Raw genomic sequence first — 24,685 nt, forward strand, 5'->3', positions numbered from 1 at the left:
TTTAAACCCAAGTTCAGAATACGGGCAATAGACTTTAAATCTACGCACGTGCGTACTTCGTGTGCATGGTCAATAACCTCTATAAAGTCGCTCTACTAAAAGTAGAATTTGCCGATCTGACGCAAAAGGGGTACGGAAAAACATCGCGCCCCGAACAGTCCAGCCTGAGACATGTAAATTCTGACGCCGCCATATGCCACTGATAAAGTAATAACACATGCAAATTACATTTCCTGAAACTGGTATCATTGTCACAAATATGATTATCGCTATGATTATCGGTATTGTCAAGTACACAATTTTGTCTGGAGAGGGGGTGGGGGTAATCCTACTTGAAAATGTTGAATGGAGTATTAATCCAGAACCGTGCTTTAAATGTCCTCATGGTCCTGGGGGTAGTTCGTCTGTGGTTAGTGGAGATTTGTTCTGGAGTGTGATTGCCATATATATATATAAGCATGCCGAGAGAATTTTTTTTTTTTGGGGGGGGGAGGGTGAGGAGGTGATCATATAATTATCATAGGGGTGTTTACCCGAGTGGGATGTTTTTCCAGAGGGTGGGCATAGAAAATTAACTTTTTCATACACATCTAGCAAAAAAAAGGGGAAGAAATCACCATGTACGATATATTCTGCTCCCGGATTCTGCTACTCTATTCCTGTTTATTGAATCAAAAGCTGTCAAACCATTGTTTTGTTTTCATGATGATATCCTCCATTATGCTAAAACTTTATGCTAGGAGTCCAAAGGGCGGCACCAGTTTGCGCCAATGCAAAGCGGCTATAGAAAAAAAATTATATATATTCGAGGCTGTGGCGCATGGTGTTGCCATTATAGTGGCATGCAGTGGCTCAAACTGCTCAAAATTTGGCGTCGTCGGTCACACGCCACTTGGTAGCCAGTTTGAGCCGCCACGAGGCACCTTAGCTAGTGGCTACACTAAGCGCAACAGCCGCCTGGCGCCGCCTAGTGAGCTCCTAGCATCAGATCAACAAACTTTTGAATTTGAAAAAAAAATGAGATGGCCTACTGCCATCGGTATACATACGGTACACTGAATTGAGCTCGCATTTTTGATACGCACGCACCTCGAGGCCAATGACAAGTACTCCATGATAAACAGTACCGGTATATCGGGCAAAACCATCGATATCCAAAAGTTGGATGGAACTCCTACGTACGCAAGGACGACCTTGAGGCCGAGGAAAAGTACTTCATGTCATTATAAACAGTATATTGGGGTACTTTACGAACGCGTAAAGTACTCCACGACCGCACACGCACACGAAATAGAACGAAATCCGGTAGTCTGTACGCGCTTGACCTTTTCAATATATTTATTGTATCTGATGGTCTCAAAAGACCATGTAGAAGCTACATTCACCTATTGACATCGATGGTTTTGACCGGCATGATTTCTTGTTTGAGATGTTTTTTTGTTTAAGTTTATAGTGACTCTGTTATTGAATAAGGTCATTGATTTTGTAAAAGTGTGTAAAAATATCCTTTATTGAAAAATAATATAAGCATCATGAATTACCTTGGCACGAATTTTCATCCCCCGTGAAGCCAGCTTCACATGCGCAGCCAGTTGAACCGCTACGGGTAGCGCACGCGCACACAGCACGGTCGTCACACGGACGGTCACATTGGGCATCTTGCACTATGTCGAAGTATGCATCGAAATCCTTGATGTCTGTTGAGGACAAACAAAAAAATAATAATGCACAAGGGAGATTTGGTGTCATTTTACATGAATGTATCAAAATGCAAATCCCAATCAAAAGTGTGTTGTCTCGTTCGTAGAACCCTAGATTTGATTTTTTTTTCTGAAATAGTTTTTTATCATTGTAAAGAACCCAAACAATGGAAGATTCGTTGTAGTACTGGTGATTGTTTTATGGGAGGGTTATTGACTCAGTGAAGCTCTGATGGATCATGAAGCAAATATTCAAATGGTTGTTACGTGTTGTTTATAGCTCAACCTTTTTTGTGAAACTGAAAACATTCATAGTTATTCTAAAAATGATGGACCCAAACATTAATTCAGGGACTGATTTCATAGGTCGACAACAGGTATCACCAGTTTCCTCCACATAGGCCCCCTGAGTAGATACCAAAGTGGACAAAAGGAATTTAATGATCGTAGAGTTACTAACATGCTCCTGACATTGTTTCCTAAATTATTTTCCCTTTATTAGTATCTTTCACCAAGTAGGGCAAGTAATGCAAAAATATGTGTTTTACATTTTTTTATGATTCATAGGGAAGAATTAAAAACAACACATTTATTCCAACGATTCAAAGATGCCTAGATCATAGATTTCGGTGGACAGATTATTGCAACGTTTGCTGAAAGTTTAATGAAAATCGGGAGAATTAAAATTCCCCTTTTTTCTCTCATATCACTGAGCCTGTTTACAAGTGCGTTCTTACCTTGCTTCGTCACCGCCCCTAGCTTCGTAATATCTCCAAAGTCGGCTAGGATGTACACGTACTCATTCTCATTGGTTGCGACAGAGTTCAGCTCAGCTAGATTGATATTACCAATGCCGATTGTGAATATAAGAACATTGTCACCTTTAAGAAGATTGGCGTTGGGAGTAGGAGAACCACCATCATTAGATGAACCGTCAGTTAAAAGCATCAGAACTCTAGAAAAAAAAATAGGCATACACATCTCCATTTTCGATCCTAGAAAGTATATTCAAAGATTAACCAATGGTACAGCATTAGTTTTTTTTCAAAGAATTTCCTGGAATATCTGACCAATTCGATTGTTTAACATTCTAAATAAAGAAAGTGTATTCAAAGATTAACCAATGGTACAGCATTAGTTTTTTTTCAAAGAATTTCCTGGAATATCTGACCAATTCGATTGTTTAACATTCTAAATAAAGAAAGTGTATTCAAAGATTAACCAATGGTACAGCATTAGTTTTTTTTCAAAGAATTTCCTGGATTATCTGACCAATTCGATTGTTTAACATTCTAAATAAAGAAAGTGTATTCAAAGATTAACCAATGGTACAGCATTAGTTTTTTTTCAAAGAATTTCCTGGAATATCTGACCAATTCGATTGTTTAACATTCTAAATAAAGAAAGTGTATTCAAAGATTAACCAATGGTACAGCATTAGTTTTTTTTCAAAGAATTTCCTGGAATATCTGACCAATTCGATTGTTTAACATTCTAAATAAAGAAAGTGTATTCAAAGATTAACCAATGGTACAGCATTAGTTTTTTTTCAAAGAATTTCCTGGAATATCTGACCAATTCGATTGTTTAACATTCTAAATAAAGAAAGTGTATTCAAAGATTAACCAATGGTACAGCATTAGTTTTTTTTCAAAGAATTTCCTGGATGTTAACATCGTTTTTCGACTGGTTCGCTCGCAATTTTATTACGGTGATTACGCACCTTTGCACATTTTGCTTTAAGAACTTTGTAACCCTAATTGCCGGTATATCACCTATACCTGACGGGATCTAAAATGTGGTATTAAAATATGACTTGCCTGCACAATTTGGACAATGATAATAGCATTTTCACGGCAACATTACATTTTGAACTATGGGGAAATCTGAAAGTTATTATATGGTAATTGAGTAAGTTTATGTGGTATTGTAGTTACAACAAATTAGGGAAAAACTTGCAGAGTGAAGTACCTCCTCAAATTTTCACACGAGATGTTCACGAGATCCTGTTCGTCTCTCTTTGTAGTAGGCCTACAGTGCGCCCCCCCCCCCCAAAGTACCTCTGACATAGGGCTAAAACAATCCCAGTGTAGTAGTATTTTCAATCAAATGTACATGGAAAGAAAGCTTATTTCATAATCTATCTTCTATGAAAATTTCATTAGTCTCGCTTCAGCGGTTTTGAATACACACCCTGTTACGCAACAGTGGTGCATTTCAAGCCATTCCAAGTTGGCAGCACTGCTGTATTTCTGCATTGTTTTTAACATGTTAACCCCGGCGTTCTACCATCCAGGATCTGAGCAGGGACATTTCCCTGATCAATTCAGGCTCATCAAATCATTAACTTGTACGGAAGCAGAAGGGTGATAACGATCAAGAATGAAATTGATAGGGGATCAGTGCACCAACTTGAAAGAAAATATGAATGATGGATAAGTACAATAAGCTGAACAATGAAGAGCAAAACACATGTGTATCACACTTTGCGAAAGCGAACATTACTTGTGAAATTTTTTTTTTTTTCGTTCGAAAAGGTACAGTGAAATAATATGAGCCCATTAACTTAATGATAAAGAAGGAATGAAATCAAGATTGCATTATTGTTGGAATAAGGCATGAAACACACAATATTTTGTCTCTATCATTGTGCATCTCCCATTATCAAACTTGAAATGAATTGTCAAGTACTCTTGTTGCTTTCTTTTATTTGCACAAGATTGTGATTTGATGAGCCTGGTTAGACCATGGAGATTTCCTGGTAAGCTAAGGGAATTCCATGATCAGATTCATAGGGGTTTTATATGCTTGGTAGTGCAAAGGGGTTTTATATGCTATAGCAGTGCAGAACCGGCAGTGGTAGCAGTACTTCGAATGGGCTGAGAAGCATCATTATTTCATAACAGACTGTGTATTCAAAACCGCTGAAACAACACCAATGAATTTTAATGAAGTTAGGGCTTAAGATGAGAATGATTTTAAAATTTTTAATTATTTCAGCCGTATATCAGAGGGATATTTTTTAAATTACGAAATCTAACATCTTGCAAATGAATTTTTCACTAAGTCCATGCTGGTGTAAGAAAAGACCTTCACAATGTGATATATTGATATTAATTTCCATATCAGACATCTAAGCTGGTAATTCACAAAACCGTAATTTCCTAGATTTTATGAATATCGAGAGGGGGTTGCTGTATTATTTGTATTTTCTTGGTCCCTACGCGCATACTTCCTTTGCATGCAGAAACGAATACCGGACTTTTGTATTTTCCCTGGTCTCATTTCCGTGCATCTGATGTTGTCAGGGGCGTCGATCAATTTTTCAGATGGGGGGGGGCAACGTTCCAAAGGCGCTAAAAACACCCACACACATACACATAAATATATATTATATGTTTGTGTGTGTATATATATATATTTACATATGACTCATGAGACACAGACACGTATTCTCACCAACAAATTAATGTGAGCGCGAAGCGCGAGCTAATTTTTTTTCAGTTTACTGACAGGAAAAGCGTGCCTGTTTAGGACTGTTTGTAGTAACTCATGAGGAGCATACATATCTCACTACACAGATGATACAAGTGCCGAGAGTGTCAAGCTGAAATTTCTTTATATTCTCACCTGAAAGTTTGATATTCTAAGCATTATTTGTATCAATGATTAAGATTGGTATCTAAAAGAAAATAGATGCGAGCGCGAAGCGCGGGCTGAAATTTTGACATTTCAATCTGAAAAAAAATGACAGTTTAATGGACGTTCTTATAAAGAACAAGATATATATCCAACCAAAGATTATTGAAAATCGAAGCAGGAGTTGTTTTTTTAGGCTTAGAACTGAAAACGGGACATTTATATTCACATATATAATCATGAAGAGTAAGGGGTTTTGCTACAGAAATGATGCGAGCGCGAAGCGCGCGCTGAAAATTTTTAAATTCCAATCTGAAAAGCGGACATTTTGAGCACGATTTTAAATAAAGAACGAGTTGTATATCTCAATCTCGCTTGCTGAACATTACAATCTTGTTTTTTTTTTTGGCATATCCGGAATTATTGGGGGGGGGGGCAAAGCGATATGTTTGCCCCTGGCCCAATATTTTCATTGGTGGGGCGATCGCCCCCCCCCCCCGATCGACGCCTCTGGTTGTTGTGTAAAAAGAGATACGAATCGTATCCGCGCAGCAAGTTGAGGCGGTTGAGAGTGGGTGAGACCTGTGGTTGAGACAATGCTGGATGAAAGTGCGTCCACAGGCCAGGACGTGACGGTTCATTACGTCACAATATTGTCACAATAGTAAAGCTCAGAGGGCCTGCTCAACATGACAAAATAGGATCCCATTCTTATTTTTCTCAAGATGTCTGATTTGGATTATGATAGAAATTATTGACTGGCTCTTCTTTCGGGACATCAAATATATTGCAGTTAAAATAACCATACATTGCCCTCGCCTAAAGACGCGGACCAATATGACACTTTTGCGGGAATGATGATTTTCCCCCGAAAGAAGAGCCAGTCAATGTTACATAAATAACATAAATGTGACCTTGAAGCCCGTCTCACACTATGCAATCCGGTGCGACGCGATTTTTTCAAGAAATCGCATTCAGTGCATTAAATGTGAAAGTTCCAAGAATTAACTTATCTTATTTAAAAATTGGCATATTGTTAGGAAAATTGAAATCATATTTTTCCTTGTGTCAAACCCTATGGTTGGAGTAAAGTCCAGATCGGCTTCAAATCGCAGCCAATGATGACTTCATTTTGATTTGGAATTGATATTTTTCATTAAGGGAGGCTCTAACTGGACTGAATTTCGTTTTCAGTAGCCCTACCACTATTTGGAACTCTGATCCGTAATGTTTTATTAGTTGGAAAATCCATATCAAATGTTATCATGATTAATTTGCAACGAATTGCATAGTGTGAGACGGGCTTTAGAGTGTGCGTACTTATGGGCACCAGGACGCGCATTGGCGAGGACCTCACGGCCACGCTGTAGAGCTCCTGCAGTACACGTCCCGCCAGCATCGTACACAACGCTTTCCAAATCTCGACCAAACGTGCATTTGTTTTTGTTTACAGACAAACTGATGTAGTCAACACGAGTATATATCTGACCGCAGCCCGAATACGAGATGACTGCGACGCGAGTCGTACTCTCTGACACACTTATAAGCGTAGACGCGATTTTGACGAAGTCGACGGCAACATAGAAGTCACTTTCACTGACGCTTCCTGATGAGTCAAGCACGAACACTAGCTCGCTCACAGGGCGGTTGTCGAACTCCTCCTTCAGTTTCACCCTGAATCGCTCTCCTTCCTGAGTGACTTCTGCATTGCTTCTAAGTGTACTTTCGAAGCTAAGAAAGAGAAGAAGAAGTAAAATTCGTAGCAATTTCATCATTTTGTCCTTGTTAATTGTTCAATGCTAATGTACAGAAACAAAAACTCCTTGTTGGTTTGGAAATCAAAACGAATTTAGAAATACCCCCACAAGAACAATTATTCTCTTTTGGAAGCACTAAAGAAGAATCCACGAAGAATTCAGTCCAATTATTCCAATAGCCACTGTGTTGGTTTTACAGCGCGGAGCACTGCAACGGCAGTGACTTGCATGGATTCATTATCACGAATGAACGAAACAGGTAAAGGAGAAGGATTTTTAGTCTCTTTGAAACGAGATTCTTCGGGAATTTCATCGATATTTATAACCTGACCTGTGCGAGAATATTTCACTGTGAGAAATATCCTGATGTTTGATCCACACAGCCCTACGAAGTGCGGTACTACGCAGTCGCAGTTGCCACATACATGCTCATGAATAATGCATAACTACAATGCTATGCCGTGATTGGTCAGTAGTGGTATCGGGGCAGAGATCGAAGTCTTTGTGTGCAGACCCTAATTTAACCATTTACCAAAGCTCACAAAATATCACGAACATTTGCAGAAAAAGCTAATTCTACCATAATGTCAACAATTGTGTCAATAAATAGAGCAGCACAGGCGATGACTGGGTATTTAATAGGACTTAGCGGGGTGGGGTGTGAGGGGGGTGGGGGCATGACGAAGAAAGGCTGATGGCATTTGTTCTTTTCGCGTGAATCACAGGGTATCATACAGTCACACAACTTGACAACTTGGGCCTCTCATTTTTTTCATGTCTCTTTTCCCCCTTTTTCTCTTTCTATCTTTCTCCTGGAGTTTTTTTTAATTGGCCACTACCTTTAAAGCACTTATCATCTCCAAGACTAGCTTCGATTCATGGATATGCAGTAGTCATAGCTGCTGAGCTGTGATTGGTTTGATGTTATTGGTCGCATCAGGACGATTCCACTCATTACGCAGGTAGACGGAGGGCAAGTGTTCCGGACGGTAATGAGGGTTAATCTTACACTTCATCAAAGTTTAAAATATAAACCTCAACGATTGGTAAAATCGATGGTGTTCGTGGATTTATGGTCTTGTACCGAAATGTCAGTTTCACTTGTATTCTTGCGTTTAACTATCAAAATAGTGCAAGGGTCTTGTCAGGAATACTGATGTTTTTGTGCATTACGTGGGAGATACTGAATGTCACATGACGACTGAAACTTTTTTATTCTTTTGGTAAAATGAATCTTGGTTTTATCAATAGGAGCATTGTATACAGGTGATTTTATGTATATCGTTCTTGTGACTATAATAAGTTTATATCAACGAAGTCTCATCAATCATCGGAATCATCTTATCATCACCTTTCCGATCTCTCCATGGTATTATCTTTCCCTTCCTTCTGTATGTTCACTCCTCTTCCCCAAGGATGGTACAAGGGAATATAGGAAGAGAGTGGGTGAGGGGAGGGGGCACTACAACCTGAATATGAGATACTATTTTTTTCTTCATTGAAATCACCCGGTTTTGATATACGTAAACGAATCTTAGACCTTTTCTCTCTTTTTCTCCGTCTCACTCTCTCACTCTTTGTGTTTTCTCTTCGACTTCTGTTTAAAAACTTATGTTTTATGTTCTGTTTATATACATACATATTCTACATAGGCCAACAAAATTAGGAATACTTTTTTTTTTTACCAATGTTACAAGATGACTTTATGAGGGTGGGGGCAAATGTTTTACAATAAGTTTGGCTTCATATGCCTCATTTTTTTTATTTGTGTGTGTGTGGACATCTGGTAAAGTATACTTTTCCCACGCGCAAATTATGTGTTTGTCCATTCATCATATTATAATATATATTGGTGATTATATTCAAGAAGGCCTACGAAAAATAAATATGTTTCGGCTGAATCGTAATCTGAAAAAGTTTTTCTTTTAATTGCATGTTAAACTTTTTCCGTTTGCTCAAGGGCAAGGGAACCATTTTCTCAGAATTGGCCCTGGTTTGTTAAGAAAAAATTTACCCCCCGTCGAAAAAAAAACTCCCGACGGAGGGTAGTTTTCGTCAAATTTGAACCAAATTCCCCCAAAGAAAAAGGGGTTCAAAAGGGGGTATTGGTTTGAATTTGACGAGTAAAAAAAAGGGATTTCACTACATAATTAAGGGCATTTCAAATGGTTACGAAAAATATGACGAGAGTGATAGAGAGAACAGAAATCGACTACAAAATGAAGGTGATTTTGGTTAACTTTCCGCATGCTATTAAGTATACCATTTGCAGTAGGTCCAAGTGATGCTGCCTATATGGTGAAAAATCTGGGGGTGTGGGGGGTCAGCACCCCCGCGTCCCAGGGCCATTATTTCACTCCCAAAACTGGATTTTTGTCAAACTTCTCCCGCTCCTCAGGGCCATGAATGTATCATTATCCCTCCCCCACCATAGGTGGCGGAAGCGGGGGGGGGGGGGGGGTCCTGTCCCCCAAACAAAATTGAGGTTTGGGGACGACTCCCCCTTCAATTTCTGTTGATAATCTTAGTTGGGCGATGATGGCAAGAGGGTGGGAAATTCGAGAATTTAATGGGAGTAATGTCTCAAAGTTTCAAGTGTTCAAGAGCGATAGGTCTATTCATTTATTGGCAACTGTCTCTCGTTTCCTTTCACAAGATACCTAACCATTTTACTGCATTGTTTTCCAAGCCACAGTTCCTGTCAAACATAATGCCCTGGTAATCATGATGAGCTCTTGAACCCCTGGGAAAAATACCGGGGTTTTCCCCTACCAATAAAACTCCATGAACCTGTTAACACTTTGACAGCTGACCCTGACATTGAATAGAGTACACGGGGCCGGTTACACACAAAAAATTGTGTTTAAACGTAAATGGAAACAATCAAACGCAAGTTACAAACGAGCGCTTCTGATTGGATGAGATTAATACTTAGGTTTGATTAGGAGTTACGTTTGCTTGAAACTTTGGGGGCAACAGGCCCGTGGTGGAGTGACATTAATAGAATAGCGCTTAATTAACAAATGATTTATGGAATTTTTTTTACTCGAGCTAAACACAAAAGATTAGGCCTGTAGATTTTTTATTGATTTGAACTCATTTAAGATGTAAACAAATCCTAAGAGTCCATATTAAGTCCAGATTATATGACTGTTTATCAACCACAGCCTATCTGGTGGGTGTTTCAAAAAAGTTGTTCGTATGTTACAAGCGACTGCAAGAAAGACTGTTTATCCTTTCTTACGCGTTAATGCGTCACCAATTGACATTTGCTTCATAGCATTTACCACGAGAAAGGTTCATCAGTCGTTCGTAACTCACGAACAGATTTATGAAACACCCACATGGAATTGTTCCAAATCTTTCTAATTTAGAAATAATAGGAGGGAAGAGGGGTCTTGCGTTTGGTGAGTTAGTCGACAAATTAGCCCTTTGCGCGCTCATGTTGCAATTTTGCACATTCATCCAATTAAATTCAACAATCATGACAATGGTAATAATAAGTTTCTCCCCTACTTTCAAATTAGATGAGTTGATAAAGGCAATAGCTCTTGGATAACATCTATATAATGATAAGTAACAATGATGTAATGTGGATATTCTGAAGTAAAGTAAATAACCTGAAAAAATGGTCATTATTATTCCACCTAAATTAATTCAGCATGCAAAGAGTTAATCATCAACGAGTACGAGATTTCATCATGAAAATGAATTAAACAAAATAAAGCTACCTGAATGAATTTTGACTAAAAGGGGAATGGCCAAAAATTTTACACTAAGCAATTTTCACTTTTTATCTACTCTGACCTTAAAAGTGACATCCGCATGCAGGAGATAAGTCGATAAAACCAGCACTTTTTCATGCCCATGCCAAATAAGGCAATTAGAAGTGACGACGGAAATAGAGCTTGACTATCTCCACTCGTAGGATAAATAATATATATAAATTTCAGTTAATGATAACCCATCGCATTAGATAATGCACGAAATGGGGGGGGGGACATGTTTAACACAATATGCTATTGTTCTGTGAAACCACTTGCAGAAGGATTGAGGGGGTTTAGCGGCCAATTACCCCAAATTGTTCACGATCTATAGAATTAGAAAGGAGAGGAAAGAGATGGAAAAGGGTGAAATAGATAATAGTACTCAAAATCTATCTAACATTGATTAAATATTTGTCAAAAAGGTCAACATTTTGCTAGTTCGCTCACAGCTCTGTAGAAAGTTTTCCCCCGCATCGGTCATATGCCTGGCACCCTCAAAATATTTTGCTCATTACTTGCGAAAGCCAAGGGAGACATGACAAATCATGATGATATATATCGTAAAGCTAAGGCCGGATAAGGGATGCTGCACGAAATTTGTTTGCGAATGTTTGCAAATTTCAATTGCAAATAGGCAGTTAATGGGAAACAATGACAACAAAATATATATATTCTACACTAAGAATCAAGCCAGCAATCAAATGCAATGTTTCTGAAACTAAAGACTTAACAAGTGGAATGCCTCTGGCCGTCTCACCTGCATCACGCGGTTCAATATAGCAGCAGTGCTGACTTTGAATACTACTCTAACTCGCACAAGATGTTCAGTGATACATGGTTACTCTTATGTCCACTTTTTATGAACTAGACCAATAAACTTACAGAGATATGATGGTTATTCAACAAAAAAACCCAACATGGCCAAAGTTCATTGACCTTACATGACCTTTGACCTCGATCATGTGACCTGAAACTCGAACAGGATGTTCAGTGATACTTGATTACTCTTATGTACAAGTTTCATGAATCAGATCCATAAACTTTCAAATTTATGATGGTAATTCAACAGATACACCCAATTCGGCCAAAGTTCATTGACCTTTGACCTTGGACATGTGACCTGAAACGCGCCCAGGATGTTCAGTGATACTTGATTACTCTAATGTCCAAGTTTAATGAACTAGACCAATAAACTTTCAAAGTTATGATGGTAATTCAACAAATACCCCGATTCGGCCAAAGTTCATTGACCCTAAATGACCTTTGACCTTAATCATGAGACCTGAAACTTGCACAAAATTTTCAGTGATGCTTGTTTACTATTATGTCCAAGTTTCATGAATCAGATCCATAAACTTTCAAAGTTATGATGGGAATTCAACAGATATCCCCAATTCGGCCAAAGTTCATTGACCCTAAATGACCTTTGACCTTGGTCATGTGACGTGAAACTCATGCAGGATGTTCAGTGATACTTGATTAACCTTATGTCCAAGTTTCATGAACTAGGTCCATATATTTTCTAAGTTATGATGACATTTCAAAAACTTAACCTCAGGTTAAGATTTCGATGTTGATTCCTCCAACATGGTCTATGTTCATTGACCCTAAATGACCTTTGACCTTGATCATGTGGCATGAAACTCTCATAGGATGTTCAGTAATACTTGATTAACCTTATGGCCAAGTTTTATTAACTAGGTCCATATACTTTCTAAGTTATGACGTCATTTCAAAAACTTAACCTCAGGTTAAGATTTGATGTTGACGCCGCCGCCGCCGCCGTCGGAAAAGCGGCGCCTATAGTCTCACTTTGCTTCGCAGGTGAGACAAAAACTGATTTCGGGTCCACGATTTGATCTGAACTGATCGGAAGTTTCTTAAAGGTCAAGTCCACCTCAGAAAAATGTTGATTTGAATCAATAGAGAAAAATCAGACAAGCACAATGCTGAAAATTTCATCAAAATCGGATGTAAAATAAGAAAGTTAGGACATTTCAAACTTTCGCTTATTTTCAACAAAATAGTTATATGAATGAGTCAGTTACATTCAAATGAGAGAGTCGATGATGTCACTCACTCACTTTTTCTTTTGTTTTTTATTGTTTGAATTATACAATATTTCAATTTTTATGAATTTGACGATTAGCACCTCCTTGCCTAAGCACAAAATGTTAAAATAATGGAATTCCATGTGTTCAGGGAGGAATGAAACTTAATTTCACATGACAATGACGAGAAAATAAAAATATTTCATATTTCATATAATAAAATACAAAAGGAATAGTGAGTGAGTGATGTCATCAACTCTATCATTTGGATGTAACTGGCTCGTTCATTTAACTATTTTGTTGAAAATAAGCGAAACTTTAAAATGCCATAACTTTCTTATTTTACATCCGATTTTGATGAAATGTTCAGTGTTATGCTTGTTGGATTTTTCTCTTTTTATTCAAATCAAGTTTTTGTTGGGGTGGACTTGTCCTTTAAAGAGTTTTCAAACACGTGGTTTATCTATTGGTACATGGACTTACAAAGCTGGGGAGGCAGGTTGGCATGTGCCCCCTTCCCGAAACTTTGAAGATTTCCATTTTATTACTGAAAATTTTCACAAAATTTACCAAGTGTGCATTCGACTTTCTTCGAAATTTTTACTCGTTTTGCCTCCGGAAAAAGTCTATACGGCCATGTTTCTTTTTTCTAAACTGTGTGATCGCTTAAAAAAATGGCTCCTCCATTAATATCAATTAGGCGCCATGGTTGGATTAGATAACTCGCTTCGCTTGCTCGCTTGCACATTTTCCAAAATTTAGTTTCCTATAAAATCTTCATCCACCTCAATAATTTCAACTCACTACTGGGCAACGGTTATTTTCCCTCTATATACAGTATATGTTTTGAAAATAAAAATATCCTTCCCAAAAATGGCTGACATGTCTCTGGCTTTCCTCATAAAGTTCATTATATCATAGACAACACCCGGAAGAAATTTAAACCTTTATCAACATTACTAACTATTTCTAAGATACAGATTGACTTCGTTTTAGCATGTTTAGTGTTGGACGACGCACAATCAGCTATCCCTCACGGTTTATTTTCAATTGGTCTAATGCTAATTCGTCCAATTACAAACTCTTCTACTATCATTTGGTCAACCATCAGTCCGTCCACTATCCATCCGGTCTAATTGCCATTTCGTCCACTCACCATGTAGTTTCAAAAACTGTTGGTCCAATTAATAGCCATTTCGTCCATTTACTATTTGGTCTCATTGGACTAATTGTTAATTGGGCGAAATGAATGAAAAGAATGCGGATATTAGACCAATGGTTATGAGACGAAATAGTCTTAGAAGAACTGGTGATTAGACGAAGTAGTTAGTGGACCAAATGGCTGTTAGACGAAATGTTGATGGACAGAATGGCAATAGACTAAATGGTGGTATACCATCATTGTGATGAGCGGACGAGGTGGCAATAGAGGAATTGGCACGTTACCGCACCTAACCCCTTACCAATTATGCAATGTTCTGATGGACATGTATACTGTAAAAATTGAAGTGCTAATTTAGCGCTTACCATGCTTACGGTGCTTGTATTGTGACTGCACTACGATTGCTGATTTTTTTTTAGTTTAAATTTGAACTAGAAAATCAGCACTCGTAGTGCAGTCACTCACTATACAAGCACTTACAATAAAGCATTTAGCAGGGTACTAGTATAATATCATATAATTATTTATTCCCAATCGCAAGCTATTTTTGTAACAACATTCATACTCATTACAGACGTAAGATATGCCTGCAAAATATTGAATGAAATCTGGTTATCACTGTATTGACATTCATACAATAATTGTAAACTGTGTTATCAAAAGGTATGCGTATCAAGACTAGTAATTGAGCACAGAAGCCTATTACATAGAAATCACGAAAAGAGATTTCCCCTGTAAAGTGGGAAAGTAGTGAGAATACTCTGGCGAACACAAGGGACCCTTGCTGTCTGAGAAAATAGGGAGTTTCGCACGGCACCACACGACAGTATGAAGAACACAGGAAATGTATTGAAAATGCCTGCCAAATAACAAACAACAACTAGGAGGTCTTTGACAATATTTGGTGGACCGGAACAGCAGTTTCGTCCCGAGTTTCGAAGCTGAAGAAAAATTGCAAATATGTCGTTTGTCCAGTCCAGAGTCCGGTACGAAACTGCTGGTTTTTCACCATTTTTCTTGGCTGTTTAGTGTCATCATGATGGGCATTGATTTGAGGATTCATTTTCCGATGTTCTTGTATCCGTTCTTGCCTTGCATTGCACCTCCCTTAAAACAATCACAGGGGACTCTTGATGTCTGAAAAATTACGACAACTGACGGAACCTGTTTCGATGACAAAAACAACAGAGCAGCCAAGAAAGTTTTGCACCTGGAAAATGCCTCTCGCAATTATTGCTGATTCATCTGGATGATGCATTGTGGGATACAATATGGAAAACATGTGAATAAGCAATAAATCTAAAGAGAATAACAAAACGAAAATGTCTCAAGCAACAACACAAACAGAACCGAAGCGATAATCAATAACTCCGCAGATACCTGATAGCTAAACAATAACTTACAATCACAAACTTCAGTGCCAGCACCAAACTCATTTTTTGCTTTGTAAGAATTACAGATACTCAAGGCAGAAAATTCACAGCGCATAGTGCTGAAAATTTCATCAAAATCGGATAACGTAGTATTGAATTTTAAAGTTTAGCATCATTTTGTGAAATAGTTAAATGCACGTCATTATGAATATTTATTAGGTGGGTTGATGTCACATCCCCACTTCCCTTCTACTTATGTTATTACATGAAATCATAATTGATTCATTTTTTTCATAGATGTGTGAGTTAGTGAGTAATGTGTCTCCTATAAAAGTTGTTGGATTTATATAGCGTTTTTGCCAGAGGATAAACAACGCTGTTATTATTAGCCCGGCTCTAGCTCGAGCTACCACAATAAAAATATTGAGTAAAAATTTTACTGCACTAGGAGGCTAATTATGTGTCCAACCAATATTATGGGGCAGTATTTTACCGAATGAGGGAAGCATAATTGTCCATTAAGGTAAACAAATTAGCATCAATTATTGTAGAATGGGCAAAATTTCAGTCACTCTGGATAGATAAAAATGCCCCAAAGAAATTCGCAATGTTGGTTGAACACATTGACCCATTGAGCACTTTGAACCAATATTTTTAGAGTCCAGTTTTCGTCGGCGCTCAGTGCATTGAAGGGAATTCATCCTACCATACACCTGTTCACCTCACCTGGGTCGAGTGCAGCAAAGTGTGGAAAATTTTCTTGCTGAAGGATAACGCGCCATGGCTAGGATTCGAACCCATGACCCTCTGTATTAAAGGAGAGAGAGAGTCAGAACCACTAGACCAAGCCGGGCACACAATTGATACCCATAATATTCGGAACTGTCGATATGGACGATATTAGGTTGGAAGGGATGAGTTATATAACATGTTTTACAATAAATTATGTTATCAAAATGTATAACAAAAATGGGATAAATTTGGGATTTAATGAATTTCACATAAAGGACATGATCCTGAGAAGCAAACCTCCCTCCGAAAGTGATTCAGTAAAGGGTAAACTATATAGAGCTACTATTGAGGAAGGAAATCATTGTCAAATAAAGACAGGATATTTAAACAACGAATTGGTCATTCATTATATCCTGCTATTGAAAATGAAGCAATGTTACTGAAATAGATTTATTTTCCTTTTAAATGGTTATTGCTGAAATCGCAAAATAGTGCAAACATGAGCCAAGTCTTGTCCAATTCAGATATATGTATAAAACATGCATGTATTGCGTCTGGATAATTATAAAAGTCATTGTCACCGTCAGATGATGTGGAAAAGTACTGTTTTGAAATGCGGATAATTCAAACTTTCACAAAGAATCGATGGATAAGAAAAAAACACAACAGTCACTACACATTTGTAAGGTTGGAATGTTATAAGGGGAGGGAACCTTGTGTCGTCTCTCTGTGTTAAAAAAAATTGGCTCGTCTTAAAATATACTTTTGCTATTCGACATTGCAGATGATAAATTCCCCAATAATATTATTTGTGTAGTATTTGAGAGGAAAGGTATCCGCTTTGCTTGTCAGTTATTATTGTGATGTACGTATTAAGGAGTTAACTTATGTGTTACCATTCAAGTGGGCCTAAATCACAAGACTACACTCTCAGAATATTGCATTGTGGGTATTGTGGGTGTTAAAGGAACCTGGCAAGATATGAACAGTTGGAGACTTGAGGTGGGGCTATCGATTCATTCTTTACCAAAGATGTTGGCGAATTTAAAGACTGTTGATTTTTAATTTCAGTTTCCATCATTTTTAGAATTATTCCTCTTGTTTTGTCTCTTCTTCCCCTTTTTCTCCTTCCTCTGCTACTCCTCTTTCTATTTCTTATCATCACTATGATCACTTTCTTCTTCTCCTCCTCTTTCTCTTCTTTTTCTCATTCATATTTTTCTTCTTCTCTTCTTCTTCTTCTTCTCCACCTCCTTCCCCTTCGTTTTCTTCTTCATCATCTTTTTCTTCTTCTCCTCTTCCTCCTTCTGCTTCTTCTTCTTCTTCTTCATCTCCCCCTCCTTCTCTTTTTTCTTCTTCATCATCCTTTTCTTCTTCTCCTCCTCCTCTGTCTCCTCCTTTTTCTTCTTCATATTCGAATTTTATTTAAAAAAAGATATGACATTTATGAAAGTTTCTACGTATCAATTTTTTAAATGAAAAAAAAAGAAACAGAAAAACAAGGAAGGAAAAAGATGAAATATGATATATATATATTTATATATTTGTGATTTACATACATATATTTGTGATTTACTTGTACATAAGTCAAAATTTACCCCAAAATGTTATTAATACAGGCAATGAGTGTGCTTGCTCGCTTCGCTCCTTCGCTGGTGTTTTTTTAAATATAATTTTGTCCCATATGCCTCAAAATCTTTGACTCAAACAAGCCACTGGTAGGTGGGACTGTTCAACTTGAGCTAATTTAAATTGTCAACACAAAAACAACAAAATCGCTGTTTAACAATGCAAATTGGAAATTTTGCATTTAATCCATTATTTTATCATTACTTTTGACTCAGGCTATATCCATATTTTATTTTTTTCAAAGTATTAAAATGGATAGAAAAATTAATTGTTGTTGCCCATTTGAGGATCATAATAAGATATATTTTGATCCCATGAAAACTATCTGCCGGTTCACATATTCTGACAATTAAGGCAGATGACACTCGCTGAATGTTTGTAACATGCTTCCTGTGTCTTACGGCAGAAACTTGGCATTCATTTCGGCATCCAGTAGAATCTGTCAGCTGGGGAAAAAAACGAGACGGAAATGACAAAGCGGGCTGACTGTCAAGAATAATGTAAGAGTTCTTGGTTTCCTGGGAGTGACTTTGGAGAGCTGGAACAATGCAGGAAGGGCCAAGAACAAGTAAAACAAATCCCTTTACGATTTTCTAAAATTTTAAGTGGTGTTCACACACCATAAATGAGGTGAAATCTGAGACTTGATTCTTGAATCGCAATATTCTTATATTGCAGATTTTTAAGAATTCTCGCAATATATAGGCCTATATTGTTGGTTACTGTTTGATTTTCAAATCGCAAGAGCCAGAAATCACATCTTTATTTAAAGGAGAATGAAACCTTTAGAACAAGAAAGTTTGTGTGAGAACAGAAAAATCATAAAAGCAGATCGACGAAAGTTTGAGAAAAATCGGACAAATAATGAGAAGGTTATGAGCATTTGAATATTGCGATCACTAATGCTATGGAGATCCTCACATTGGCAATGCGACAAAGATGTGTGATGTCACTTGTGATCAACTCTCCCCGTTACTTTAGTATATATTTCACTTAAATTGCCTTTTGTTATCACATCTCTTAGAAGATCATGTGTTCTATCTACAGGAGGGCATCAATACAGATTTTAAAGAATTCACCATTTATAAGGAGTTTGTATCACCATAAGAAAATGCAAAAAGAGACATGGGGGGGGGTATTTTATAGTCCATCAAAGGGAAAGTTTTTCACATGTGACATCACACATCCTTGTTGCATTGTCAACGGAAGGATCTAGTGATTCCAATATTCAAATGCTCTTAACTTTCTCATTGTTTGCCCGATTTTTATCAAACTTTCTTTGGTCTTATTCTTTGATTTTTCTGTTTCGAGACAAGCCTATTTATTTCAAATGTTTTATTCCCCTTTAATTCACACACACACATGCACACCCGCGAGCACAAAAACATATACACCACGCTCGCCAACTTGTAGGAACTGCGATTAGGTTGACGGTCATGACAGCGAAAGGGTATAATTGAACACGTCTTTTAGCTTGGCCAATACGGCTGAATTTTACCAACCAAGGTTAATTTTCCCACCATGACAACAGTTCATTTCCTTTCTATAAAATAATTTTAATAAATTCAAGTATCGCAAGGTGTTTCTGAATCTATTCTTGTAGGAGTCCCAATATCTTCGCAACATTTTTCATCTATTCATGTTCAACCTTGATGTTTCCGCAAAAAGAGCTCAGCTTAACTTAACTTCCAAATCAGATAAGCGTATTGTAAAAAAAAAACGTATTATCATCCGCTAATACTATTTTTTGTACGTGTACTTTCTTTGACCTCCAAACTTACTTTCATGGAGTGCTGGTTCAAGACTAATAATGCTAGCTTACATTCAAAATATTTATTCAAATATTTGATACACAAAGATATTTTTTAAAAAGTGGGAAATGATCCCTTGTCGTACAGGAAATAAGACAAGGAATTCTTTAAATTATTGCATTACTGATATCAAAACGCACATGGCCGTAGCAGATTTTTTCCGGGGGGGGGGGTGACGGGACGCATGAAGCTTTTCGAAGAAACTCGGGGAGAGTGAAGCGACCGATCTTCTTATTTTTGCATTTTCTAAAGTAAAATTGAAAAATTTTGTGCACAAGTTTGGTGAATTTTGTAAAAAATAAAAATAAAATATGTCATGGACGCCTCGTGGTCTAGTGGTTATGATCTGCCTTTCGCCTTTCAAACAGAGGGTCGCTGGTTCAAGTCCTAGCAATTGCGTATTTGCCTTCAGCAAGAAATTTATCCACACTGCGCTTCTCTCGACCCAGGTGAGGTGAGGAATGGCTACCCGATAGGAAGAAATTCCTCGAATGCTCGAGCACAGGTCTGATCAAGGTAGCCGTGCTAAAGCCGGGGTAATAATAACATCATGATGTGAAGTAGGCCCGCTGGTAGAAAAGTTTTCAGAACTGAAGTTGCTTCCCAGGATCGCCCCCCCCCCCCGGACTTTTGATATAAGTTCACACTGGGATTGGGGTATTAAGCTACCCCCATCATAAAATAACGACATCGAAGCAAAAAGAGGAATTGATATAATCAAGTAGGCTGATATCGTTTGAAATGTTACAATATGTATTTGGAAACGTAACCACATTTTTTACACTGACCCTCTCCCCCCCAAAAAGAATATTTTTTGGTGTGCAAAATCATATGACTCAAAGGACCCCTATCTCGATCAAAAAGCCATGTTAATAAATTAAATCAAATATCAATAAAATATGCAGAAAATGTGTTTTATTTTCTTTAAATAGAAATTAACTTCGAGAAGGAAAATTCCTGGATCCGCGCCTGACCTAGCAAGACGAATATTCCCGCCAAATCTGCAAGTCGATGGCACCTTGTAAAGCTTCCGTACAAAACAAAGCCGGTAAAAAAGGTCGCATTGTCATATAGCGTGTATACCTTGCGTAATTCTTTCACGTTGTTCCAAAAGCATGTCAAATTGGAAATCAGGTCAAATAAAAAAGACACTCACCAAACTGAAGGGCATTTCCTCAATTTAGAAATTTCCATCATCAGGAATGTTCTCTGTCGAGGGCAAAAGAATGGGAAAACACAGTATTGCGGATATAGATAAGACGAATTGAAGCCAAGACCACAACCAACAATCACAAAAAAAATGGCGAATCTCGCCGGACCGCGTGCTGGGCCACACTTCAAGTACGGAATATCTTGCCTGGAAAAAACAACAACATGAAAACAAGTCAAAACCGACAAACGTATTAATGTTTATGGATATTACATTAATGACTGGATGAGGAAATCGAAATATTGAATTTAGCCCGTGATTATGTTCAGAAATGTCTAAATGGCCATTGAATAAAAACAGAGCGACAAAAATAATTAGTATTTTCTTGATCAAAAAGAGGAATGCTCGGGTGTTTTACTTTCCTTGATGAAAATAGAAGGTGAAAAGCGGGTTCTTCATGTTCATTTAATGACGGAATATAATAACGTGCAAATGTGTAAAAAAGGACAAGAAATTAGAAAATAATGAAAAAAACAGGTTACCGATTTATTCATGGATGAAAGGATAGTTTATTCAATAAACTGTATAGGCATGGCCAAGTGTAAAGGAATGATCAATCCCTTATGAATTATGAAATTCTGGTATACAGCAACATGGATAGGGGAATAGATGTCCGAGACCAAACATTCAGTATACACCGGTCGTCCATGTTCACGAAATATGGTATCATTGCCAAGTAAACTTTATTTTCAAGGGTACACACCCGCACACACACAAGTGACCCTACTTTTTTTCGCTTTTTTTAAAGCCTTTATTCAGATACTATCACATTTTTCATACATACAAAGGTAATAAATCAAATACATGTATAAAAATTGAAGTGAAGAACACGTATACAGCAATATAACAAATGAAATATACATTTTGATATAGAATGTAACCCATGATAGCAATAACAAAACCCACATAATTTCACATGTATTTACTATATAATAATACCGTATTGTATGATGAAAAATCAAAAGTAAAGACTTTATAAGTGAAGAGGTTATCCCATAATAATAAGGAAAAAAGGTACTTATACATGTATATCCCAGCCTCCAACTTTTGTAAGACAATGTAAAAAAAAGTCTCTCTGTTTATTCTTAGAAAGTATACAATAATCTGAATAAAGATTTTATATATAAAACACACACGAAAACAAAACAGAACACAACATCAACAAAACAAAACCTTTTCCACACCCCCAAGCAAAATATTCTCTCTTTTTTGGATCTACTCAAACATGCACACGAGAATACACCCTCACACCCACTAACACTCCCCCTCCCCCCCCCCTCTCTCCCACACACACAAACCCACAGTCATCCACACAAACCTACCCTCACCCACACAAACCTACCCTCACACACCCACACCCTCACACACAGGATACAAAGAAAGTATTGTCATGCATGTTGAAGATCTTAAGAGCCATGCAGAAAATTCTCATTAGGCTTTCTCGGGACCATATTGGAACACTTTGCCGAATAAAAAAAAGAAGATACAGGGGAATCCCCAACATTTTTAACTGCGTACTTTAAAAGCTAAGGGAAAGGTGTTTTAGCAATGAATGATGTCATGATAAAGTCTTTAAAATCAAGGCTAATTGCCACCTAACCACAGACATGATGGTAGATCTAGGTCTGGCGGGTGTTTTACAAAGATTTAAAGGGATGGTCCGCGCTGAAAATAATTATATATAAATAAATAGAGCAAAATTCACAGAGCAAAATACTGAAAATTTTATCAAAATCGGATAACAATTAACGAATTTATCGATTTTTCCACCTCAGAAAAATATTGATTTGAATCTATAGAGAAAAATCAGACAAGCACAATGCTGAAAATTTCATCAAAATCGGATGTAAAATAAGAAAGTTATGACATTTCAAAGTTTTGCTTATTTTTAACAAAATAGTAATATGAACGAGCCAGTTACATCCAAATGAGAGAGTCGATAGTGTCACTCACTCACTATTTCTTCTATTACATTTGTTTTTTAATTTGTTTGAATTATACAATATTTCAATTTTTACGAAGTTGACGATTAGGACCTCCTTGCCTGAAGCACAAAATGTTAAAATAATGGAATTCTACGTGTTCAGGGAGGAATGAAACTTCATTTCACATGACAATGACGAGAAAATGAAAATATTTCGTATTTCATATAATAAAATACAAAAGAAATAGTGAGTGATGTCGTCAGTTCCTCACTTGCATACCAACCGAAATGTGCATATAACTGTTTTGTGAAATGAAGCGAACTTTAAAATGCCATAACTTTTTATTTTACATCCGATTTTGATGAAATTTTCAGTATTGAAATTTTCCTCTTTTTATTCAAATCAAGTTTTTGTTGTGGTGGACTTGTCCTTTAAGGATAAATTTTCTAACAGTGTAGAGAATGCGAAAGTCTGTAATACACTAATTACCTTCAATTTGTTTGATTTCAGCGAAAATATTGTTTTTTATTCTTGTGCTTTAAAATTCCCAAATAAAAACCTGCTCAACAAAATACACTCACTTGTATCCTGCGGAATATAACATCATTACTGTCTTTTGAAATTTGATTATACAAATCTTTTTGTCGAAAAATGTATCATACCTTTAAAACACAATTATTTTCAGTTTCTTTTCCCCGTATTTCCTTTCAAAATATTTGTGTCTGGCATCGGGTTGTTGCAAACGCACATTTTAAGAAGGAAAAGATGAGATCATTAAAAAAATCAATGTCTGCAACCAATAAGGTTGAAATCGTGCAAATATGTCGAAATCTGGAAGAGAAATGTGGCGAGACGGGCGGCCCAGCAAAGCGGAGGGGACTCCCCTCAAAAGAGGCTAGTTGACAGAGGTATTTGTTGGAGGTATACTATGCAGGGGCCGCGGAAGCGGGGGGGGGGGGGTCGGTTCAGTCCCCCACTTTTTTTTTTCCAAAACTGTGAACAAAAACGTAAAAGATGACCATATAGTGTGATTTTTTGGAATGGTCAGCGCCCCCTCCTCCACTTTAAAAACCGTTCCGCAGCCCCTGCTATGAAAGGAACAATTTAAACGAAACAAATATTTATAACCGCAGCTTATAGTGCAAGCATAACAGCGTCTTTTGAAGGCAGATAAAGTGAAACCCGCTTATTTACTGGACATTAATACATTTAAAAAAATATGGGCATAATGGCTGTTTTCTAATATTGCTGTGTTTCAAAAGCACGGCGTTGAGATTTGAAAGTGCGTAAGTAAAGCATAATACGCCTTATTTGCCATTCTGGCCTCAATAAACGATTTCTAATGCTGATAATATTTCGTTATTTTGGGAATACAATATCTATAACTATTGAAATCGAGCAGCCGTCTACGATAATGATGTCCATAATTAAATAAAAACTTATTTACACAAAAAATATTAACGAATGAATATGTCAATCACATATTTCATTTACTGATTTCTGTAACCTTTTCGTAAACAAATTAACAAAGAAAATGCAATGAACGTGGTATATAATGAAACTATGAACAAAGTTATTTTTTTCTGTGACAAATCGATTAAAGTTTCAGGGTTGGCACTGTAAGCGTAACTTGACTGCTTGACAATCCTGTATCTGCATAAAATGAATTAATTTAAGCTATAGCAAATCAATGCACATTATTATTCCTGCAAAAGTCAGTTGCAAATTCAAGATCTGGGGCCCGTTTCATAATAGACATGAAACTATTGCAACTTTGCCATATTGGCAACTACCATGGTGATAGGGGTCAGCAGCCAATCACATTCAAGGTTTCCATGGTAGTTGTCATAATGGCAAAGTCATAACAACTGCAAGTCCTTTGTGAATCGGGCCCCGTTGCGAGAATTGCGATGGATTTGGGGCTTTAAA

General features: G+C 37.2%; 1 protein-coding gene across 3 annotated transcripts in view; it reads right to left on the reverse strand.

Annotated features, from left to right (window-relative positions):
- Positions 1-7,424, reverse strand: part of LOC121414544 (sushi, von Willebrand factor type A, EGF and pentraxin domain-containing protein 1-like) — a 43,237-nt gene extending 35,813 nt beyond the window's left edge. Inside the window, exons 1-3 of one of the 3 annotated variants that reach the window (XM_041607756.1) lie at positions 6,660-7,424; positions 2,438-2,655; positions 1,542-1,697 (exon numbers count right to left, since the gene is read on the reverse strand). In XM_041607756.1, coding sequence (XP_041463690.1) covers positions 1,542-1,697; positions 2,438-2,655; positions 6,660-7,114 — 829 coding nt within the window. In that variant the 5' untranslated portion in view covers positions 7,115-7,424. Of the gene's footprint in view, positions 1-617; positions 1,007-1,054; positions 1,127-1,541; positions 1,698-2,437; positions 2,656-6,659 lie in introns of those variants that run through there. The other 2 variants (XM_041607765.1, XM_041607771.1) reach the window with 2 other exon arrangements.
- Between the last annotated feature and the right edge of the window lie 17,261 nt (positions 7,425-24,685).

Source organism: Lytechinus variegatus, chromosome 1, assembly GCF_018143015.1.
Source record: "Lytechinus variegatus isolate NC3 chromosome 1, Lvar_3.0, whole genome shotgun sequence".
Taxonomy (NCBI): Eukaryota; Metazoa; Echinodermata; class Echinoidea; order Temnopleuroida; family Toxopneustidae; genus Lytechinus; species Lytechinus variegatus.